A 9,027-nucleotide genomic window follows, 5' to 3' on the forward strand; every position below is an offset into this window, starting at 1 on the left:
GTGGAGAGTGTAGTGGAGAGTGTAGTGGAGAGTGTAGTGGAGAGTGTAGTGGAGAGTGTAGTGGAGAGTGTAGTGGAGAGTGTAGTAGAGAGTGTAGTGGAGAGTGTAGTGGAGAGTGTAGTGGAGAGTGTAGTGGAGAGTGTAGTGGAGAGTGTAGTGGAGTGTTATTCACTACAAGAAATACATCATGTGGGAGGAATAACATTCAGAAGTTGCAAAATAATCTTCTCCTCTTCCCCATCTATCCCTTTCATTCGCCTCCTCCCCATCTATCCCTTCCATTCTCCTCATTCTCCTCAACCATCACTTTCAGGAAGACCGTGGCTTCACTCTGTTCATGCTGTGTTTCTCCTCACATAAATCGTCTCATCGGAATGAAGAAGAGAAGTAAGTGGAAAAGGGGAAGAGAAGAAGGAATTAGATGAAGAGAAGGGACAAAAGGGGACGAAAACAAACCAGAAAAGTAAATGGAACAAGAGGTTGAAGAGAGAGCATTAGAAGAAGAAAACAGATATGAGGGGGAAAAGCAATAGAAGGTAGAAGAGAACCAGGAAGAGGAGGAGGAGAAGAAGAAGAAGAAGGAGAAGGAGGAGGAGGAGAAGGAGAAAGAATTAGAGAACAATGTTAACTTTACAGTTACAAACAAGTTGCAGATATTTCAGGAACTGCAACTCTGAGTCAGTATCATCGTGCAACGCCAGAGTGAGACGGAACCCTCTGTTGAAGGTCTTGTTTGAGGTTTGGCATGATATTGGGAAGTACTAGTTTGGCAATAGAGTTGTAGAGTGGAATAAACTTCCAGGTAGCATCACTGAGGAGAGGATTTTGGGTAGCTTGAAATATAGGTTGGACTGGTGCGAGTTAGACCTACCTAGCATATCCCAGTTAGACCTCGTGAAAGGTTACTTCATTCTCGCATATTCTAACACACCTTCAGGGTAACACCAGCTGAGAAAATCTTCGTGTGACTATCGCCTGGCTCACCTGATAGTGTTGTGCGTATATAAGTGTGCATAAGGCTAGACGACCTTCACTTTCCTGCTCATCTTCCTCGAGATGAACACTTACAGTATCCTGCCGCTCCTGACTTCCTGCCTCCTCATCCAGAGGGTCGCTGCTCAGAGTCAATCTAGTATGTACTAAGAATCACATATGAGAAACATTCAGGTATGCTAGATACGAAATTAGGAAACACTGGTTTTTACAGATTACTTTGTGGATTTTGAGAATACTAACATTACCAATATTCAGAGTATTTCTCCTCGGCAGTTAGCGTTTAAAGAGTATTTTCTTGAGATATTTTCGACTAATAGTTTCTGATCAATATTCTCCCAAGTATTTACCTCTACGAACAGTTTCTGATCAACATTCTCCCAAGTAGTTACCTCTACGAACGGTTTCTGATCAATATTCTCCCAAGTATTTGCCTCTACGAACGGTTTCTGATCAATATTTTGTGTATTTTCCTGAAAGATTTGTCACCCTGTGGGTGACAAATTTAACAACACTGAGGTTGACAATATAACAACACTGTGGGTTTACAATATTATAACACTGTGGGTGACATAGCAGCACTGATGTTGGCAATATTATAACAAGACTGTGGGTGACAGGTGTGGGCGTCGACCTGCGTAATGTCACGCAGGTGTTACAGCTCAGTAATGGTCTGGACTGGGGACTCTGGGGATCAATGGAGTTCTGCGAGGTGGGAAGTTTCGCCCATGCTTTTGAAATTAAGGTAAGTCCTATCAAGTTGCTGCGTGCATCGTGGGGCGCCTTCGTTGGCGATACTGTACGTATAATTACGTGCTTTTGTGATTATTACACGTATCATTACGTACTTTTGTGATTACTGTACGTATCATTACGTGCTTTTGCAGGTAATGTAATGTCACATCTTTTTGTAGTTACTGTAGGTATCGTCCCATCATCTTGATGTTACTGTAGGTACCGTCCCATCTTCTTGATGCTACTGTAGGTACCGTCCCATCTTCTTGATGTTACTGTAGGTACCGTCCCATCTTCTTGATGTTACTGTAGGTACCGTCCCATCTTCTTGATGTTACTGTAAGTATCGTCCCATCTTCTTGATGTTACTGTAGGTACCGTCCCATCTTCTTGATGTTACTGTAGGTACCGTCCCATCTTCTTGATGTTACTGTAGGTATCGTCCCATCTTCTTGATGTTACTGTAAGTATCGTCCCATCTTCTTGATGTTACTGTAGGTACCGTCCCATCTTCTTGATGTTACTGTAGGTACCGTCCCATCTTCTTGATGTTACTGTAGGTACCGTCCCATCTTCTTGATGCTACTGTAGGTATCGTGCCATCTTCTTGATGTTACTGTAGGTATCGTCCCATCTTCTTGATGTTACTGTAGGTATCGTCCCATCTTGATGTTACTGTAGGTACCGTCCCATCTTCTTGATGTTACTGTAGGTACCGTCCCATCTTCTTGATGTTACTGTAGGTATCGTCCCATCTTCTTGATGTTACTGTAGGTACCGTCCCATCTTCTTGATGTTATTGTAGGTACCGTCCCATCTTCTTGATGTTACTGTAGGTACCGTCCCATCTTCTTGATGTTACTGTAGGTACCGTCCCATCTTCTTGATGTTACTGTAAGTATCGTCCCATCTTCTTGATGTTACTGTAGGTACCGTCCCATCTTCTTGATGTTACTGTAGGTATCGTCCCATCTTCTTGATGTTACTGTAGGTATCGTCCCATCTTCTTGATGTTACTGTAGGTATCGTCCCATCTTCTTGATGTTACTGTAGGTATCGTCCCATCTTCTTGATGTTACTGTAGGTATCGTCCCATCTTCTTGATGTTACTGTAGGTACCGTCCCATCTTCTTGATGTTACTGTAGGTATCGTCCCATCTTCTTGATGTTACTGTAGGTACCGTCCCATCTTCTTGATGTTACTGTAGGTACCGTCCCATCTTCTTGATGCTACTGTAGGTATCGTCCCATCTTCTTGATGTTACTGTAGGTACCGTCCCATCTTCTTGATGTTACTGTAGGTATCGTCCCATCTTCTTGATGCTACTGTAGGTATCGTCCCATCTTCTTGATGTTACTGTAGGTATCGTCCCATCTTCTTGATGTTACTGTAGGTATCGTCCCATCTTCTTGATGTTACTGTAGGTACCGTCCCATCTTCTTGATGTTACTGTAAGTACCGTCCCATCTTCTTGATGTTACTGTAGGTATCGTCCCATCTTCTTGATGTTACTGTAGGTATCGTCCCATCTTCTTGATGTTATTGTAGGTACCGTCCCATCTTCTTGATGTTACTGTAGGTACCGTCCCATCTTCTTGATGTTACTGTAGGTATCGTCCCATCTTCTTGATGTTACTGTAGGTATCGTCCCATCTTCTTGATGTTACTGTAGGTATCGTCCCATCTTCTTGATGTTACTGTAGGTATCGTCCCATCTTCTTGATGTTATTGTAGGTACCGTCCCATCTTCTTGATGTTACTGTAGGTACCGTCCCATCTTCTTGATGTTACTGTAGGTATCGTCCCATCTTCTTGATGTTACTGTAGGTATCGTCCCATCTTCTTGATGTTACTGTAGGTATCGTCCCATCTTCTTGATGTTACTGTAGGTATCGTCACATGTTTTTCAAAGTTCTGTGTTATGGGAGGTGTTTTCAAATTCATGATATATTCTCCTTCTGTGCTATCAAAATCACCGTGTTTTTCAGCTTATGGTATTTGAAGCCATGTTTCGCCCATATATTTAAAGCCATGTTTCGCCCATGTATTTGAAGCCATGTTTCGCCCATGTATTTAAAGCCATGTTTCGCCCATATATTTAAAGCCATGTTTCGCCCATGTATTTGAAGCCATGTTTCGCCCATGTATTTGAAGCCATGTTTCGCCCATGTATTTGAAGCCATGTTTCGCCCATGTATTTGAAGCCATGTTTCGCCCATGTATTTGAAGCCATGTTTCGCCCATGTATTTGAAGCCATGTTTCGCCCATGTATTTGAAGCCATGTTTCGCCCATGTATTTGAAGCCATGTTTCGCCCATGTATTTGAAGCCATGTTTCGCCCATGTATTTGAAGCCATGTTTCGCCCATGTATTTGAAGCCATGTTTCGCCCATGTATTTGAAGCCATGTTTCGCCCATGTATTTGAAGCCATGTTTCGCCCATGTATTTGAAGCCATGTTTCGCCCATGTATTTGAAGCCATGTTTCGCCCATGTATTTGAAACCATGTTTCGCCCATGTATTTGAAACCATGTTTCGCCCATGTATTTGAAACCATGTTTCGCCCATGTATTTGAAACCATGTTTCGCCCATGTATTTGAAACCATGTTTCGCCCATGTATTTGAAACCATGTTTCGCCCATGTATTTGAAACCATGTTTCGCCCATGTATTTGAAACCATGTTTCGCCCATGTATTTGAAACCATGTTTCGCCCATATATTTGAAGCCATGTTTCGCCCATATATTTGAAGCCAATTTTCGCTCATGTATTTGAAGGCATGTTTCGCCCATGTATTTGAAGCCATGTTTCGCCCATGTATTTGAAGCCATGTTTCGCCCATATATTTGAAGCCATGTTTCGCTCATGTATTTGAAGCCATGTTTCGCTCATGTATTTTAAGCCATGTTTCGCTCGTGCGTTGAATTTTCTTTTTGTTCTGAGCTATCGAAGTCGCTTCGTGGTTTACCCGTTCCCTCGAAGTCACGATTTACCTCCTCTTACGAAGTCAGGATTCCAGACGCAGTAGTTCTCATACGTTCGTTCTCGGAGACGAAGTCTGAGAGACATTTGCATTTCTTTTTATATTTGGAGGTCACCAAATATTTAATTTTTTTTTTTGGTTTCAAAGTTTTCAAATCAAGAAATTAGATTTCTTCGTTACTTGAAAGTCACCCCGTGAATTTTATTTTTGAATTGATTATCAAAAATCAGTCATTTTTGACCTGACTGTGGACACGAGTGAATTTTTTTTCCTAAGTTAGAAAACAAGTAATATTTATGTCGTGCCGAATAGGTAAAACTTAAGATTTTTTAGCTTAGATAGGAACGTTATTGTTGCCGAATAAGGCAAGCGAAAATTTCTGTACGCAATAATTTCGCAAAAATCATTCTGAACCCAACGAAAAAAAAAAATTCACTGTGTTTATTAAATTATTGTAAACTTATTTAAGATATATTTAATTGGATTAGGCTAAATTAAATTGCGCTTGTTATAACAAGGCTAGGTAAATTTTCTAATTGTTTTTTGGTACAAAATTATTATTTTTTACATTAACATAAATGAAAAAAAAAATATACATCTTTAAACGTATAAGAGAAAATTTTAAAAAGGACTTAATTTTAAATGAGTTCTTGCTAATTTAATGAGAGACGGTAAGTGCCCTTTTCAAGAATGGTGGTTAACTAGTTTGATTATTGGTTCAGTTCGAGCCTGCGGGCAGCGTGGACGACACCGCTGTGAACGGTGTTAAGCTCTACTGCAGGACCCCAGCAGGCTACGACACTAGCTACGTCACCTCTGTGGTAGGGAACGAAGGAGATTGGCAAGGTGAGAGAGAGAGAGAGAGAGAGAGAGAGAGAGAGAGAGAGAGAGAGAGAGAGAGAGAGAGAGAATGTGGTGAATGGCTCACTGTCAATAATGTGTACGCTTTTTATTACAGACTACAAACACCTTAGTCCAAATATCTCACAAGACGTGTTAAGAAGCGCCTGAGTTCCCCTGTCTCCTAATATCATGTTTACTTTTCCACTATAATCTACCTTGTCCGTAATTACTATCGTATTTACTTTGTTTCGTAAGGTGAAGTCCAGGATCTTTCCTTAATTCATGGTATAACTTAACAAATCTTTGAGGACAATTGTGTTACAGAAGCCTGAGCTTCGCTGAGCTTTGCTCAGATATCTGCAACACAATTGTCATCAAAAATTTAAGTTATACCTGTAGAGGAAAAAATAACATTAGAAACCAGGGGGAACTGACGCTGCTTGCGCTTCTCTCCTGCAGGCATGCGTGTGTGCCACGAAGGCTTCCTGACGGGGCTGACAGCGGAGGTGTTGGAACCTCAGGGAGTACTACACGATGACATCGCTGTAATGAACGTTGAGATGCAGTGCGACTACAACGCTGAAACCTTACTAGGTGTTGACCTCGACGACAACACGGTCAGTGAAAGCTGTTGGAGTGTGTTTGATGGTACAGAAAGTGTGAGAGTAGACAGGTGGAGAGAAGTGGAGTGTGTGCTGTGACGTAGACAGGTAATGGAGAGAGTAATTGAATATTAGGTGATGGAGATAAGTGTCTGGAGTGTATTAGGTGATGGAGAAAGATGCTGGAGTGTGTTGTGAGGGAGAGAAGAGGATGAAGTGTGTTAGATGATAGAAAGAGCTGTTGGAGTTTGTAGAGTGGTGAGGAGAGGTGCTGGTTTGTGTATAGTGGTGAAGAGAGGTGTTCAGAGTGCTGGAGATACATGTCTGGATTGTGTAGAGTGGTGGAGAGAAGTGTTGGTGTGTGTAGAATGGAGAGGCATTTGAAAAGTGTAAAGTGACCTGGTAAGTTCGACATAGGGCGAAACGTTGTCCTAGTAGAAACTCGTTCAGCATCCAGTACCTCTCTGACACTCTTCACCAACATCTGCTACACGACTACACCTTCAGTGTTGATAATATTCAGTGTTGCCATTTCAGTACCCCGCAGGGACCTGGGGCGACTGGCAACAGTGTGCAAAGAACACCAAGGTGTGCGGCCTGCAGGTGAGTGCACAGTGCACCATGCGCATTTACAGCTCTTACATTTACAGCACTTCCTACTTTTGCAGAACGTCCCACATTTACAGCACGGCCAGCATTTACAATACATCGTCCAATATTTACACCACGTCACATATTTACACCACGTCACATATTTACACCACGTCACATATTTACACCACGTTCAACATTTCCAACCTTCTCAACAATTCCATTTTCCTTCACCTGTTAAAATATGCATTGAAAAATGCATTTCTCTCAGTGTATATACACCGGAAAGTGCATGGATCTCGGTATATATATATATATATATATATATATATATATATATATATATATATATATATATATATATATATATATATATATATATATATATATATATATATATATATATATATATTATATATATATATATATGCAATAAGATCACAGTAAACAGGTGATTTCAGAATATGCAAAACAACCACTCTGAAAGAATAGAGAAATTCCAAGCGCTTTCGTGACTACTCACATTATCAAGGAACTATGAAAGTAAAACATCCAAGGAAGCTATATAAGGGGTCTGGCCAACACCTCACTATCAGATCCCACAACGGTTAAACATGTGACGCGCGCCGACCCAACTTGGATAGGTCCTTTGCACAACTCACCCACAAACTATTCTACCCAAGAAAATTTAAAAATTATTATTTGTCCAGTGTATTATTAAATTCTTCCCAAATTCTATTAATTATAAATAGATCTAATTTATATAAACCAAAGGAAATATTCATATTGTCAAAACTGCTTTTTATGAAGCAAGATTCAATTATATTTCTGTCGACCATGGACTTGCTTGATACTACTTTCTCAACTTTTTGAAAATCAATTGGATGGTTAAAATCTCTTACATGAATAAATAGAGCATTGGAATCTTGTCCAGTTCTAATGCTATATTTATGTTGTTTTAATCTTAGTTCGAGATTTTTACCAGTTTGACCGTAATAAACTTCATCGCAAATTTTACAAGGAATCTTACAGACACATCCATCAGCATTTTGGGGAGAATTCTTTATCAAAAGTTTTTTTTACTGTATCAAGATTTTTGAATACAACTTTAATATTAAAAGTCTTAAGAAGAGAAGGCATATCAACCAAGTTTTCATGGTAAGGGAGAACCAACATATTTTTAGTTGAATAAGGCTGGTTGTCCCTTTTTGAATTGTAAAAAGTATTTCTAGCAACTTTAAAAGATTTATCAATTACATTTCTTGGGTATTTTAAATCATTACCTATTTCATAAATTTTGGATATTTCCTCATCTATGAACTCAGGACTACAAATTCGTAAAGCTCTCAAAAACATTGATGAGAAAACAGACAGTTTGACTCTATCTTGATGCGAAGAATAATAGTGGACATAGGAACAGTTATTTGTAGGTTTTCTGTAAATTTTAAATTTGAATTCATTATTACCCTTAATAATTAAAACATCTAGAAAAGGCAATGAGTTATTTTCTTGAAACTCAACAGTAAAGTTTATAGAATGGGCTAAGCTATTTAATTTTCCTAGGAAATGGTGTATATCTACATTTTTGGGCATAAGACACAAAATATCATCAACATATCTGAACCATTTAGCTCTATTAGGGAGGATTGTGTTAAGCAACCTTGTTTCAAAAAATTCCATGTATAGGTTACTAAGAACAGGTGAAAGAGGATTTCCCATTGCTATACCAAACTTCTGAGTGTAAAACTTATCATTAAATACAAATTTTGCATCAACAATGCAAAGTTTAATAAGTTTAATGATAGTAGGAACTGGCAATGGTAAATCATAGTTAACGAGTTCTTCAGACAAGAAACTTAATAAATCATCAACAGGAACTTTCGTAAACAAGGAAGTAACATCAAAACTAACCATGTTAAAATCATTTAAGTCAGTCAAGGAGCTTAATTTATCAACCAAGTCTATGTTGTTTTTAACATTAAAGTTAGAAATTTTGTTGATATTTTGAGCCCTATTGTTGGCAAAATTCTAACTTTATTGTTAAAAACAACATAGACTTGGTTGATAAATTAAGCTCCTTGAGCTTATATATATATATATATATTATATATATATATATATATATATATATATATATATATATATATATATATATATATATAGGTATGTATATCTCAGAGTACATACACTGTAAGGGGTACATCTTTCAGTGTATATACACCCAAAGACTTGTGTGTTTTAGTGTATATGTACCGAATGGTCTATGCACCTCAGTGT

The 9,027-nt window shown here is 38.9% G+C and overlaps 1 protein-coding gene across 1 annotated transcript; it reads left to right on the plus strand.

Annotated features, from left to right (window-relative positions):
* Nucleotides 1-942: 942 nt before the first annotated feature.
* LOC138855159 (vitelline membrane outer layer protein 1-like) lies at nucleotides 943-6,762 on the plus strand (the record flags this gene model as incomplete). The annotated part of the gene is given in 5 exon segments (XM_070102849.1): nucleotides 943-1,132; nucleotides 1,614-1,738; nucleotides 5,437-5,560; nucleotides 6,017-6,174; nucleotides 6,697-6,762. Coding segments are annotated over 5 exon segments (549 nt in total), but the record flags the coding sequence as incomplete, so codon positions are not given.
* Between the last annotated feature and the right edge of the window lie 2,265 nt (nucleotides 6,763-9,027).

The sequence above is a fragment of the Cherax quadricarinatus genome, chromosome 83 (assembly GCF_038502225.1).
Source record: "Cherax quadricarinatus isolate ZL_2023a chromosome 83, ASM3850222v1, whole genome shotgun sequence".
Taxonomy (NCBI): Eukaryota; Metazoa; Arthropoda; class Malacostraca; order Decapoda; family Parastacidae; genus Cherax; species Cherax quadricarinatus.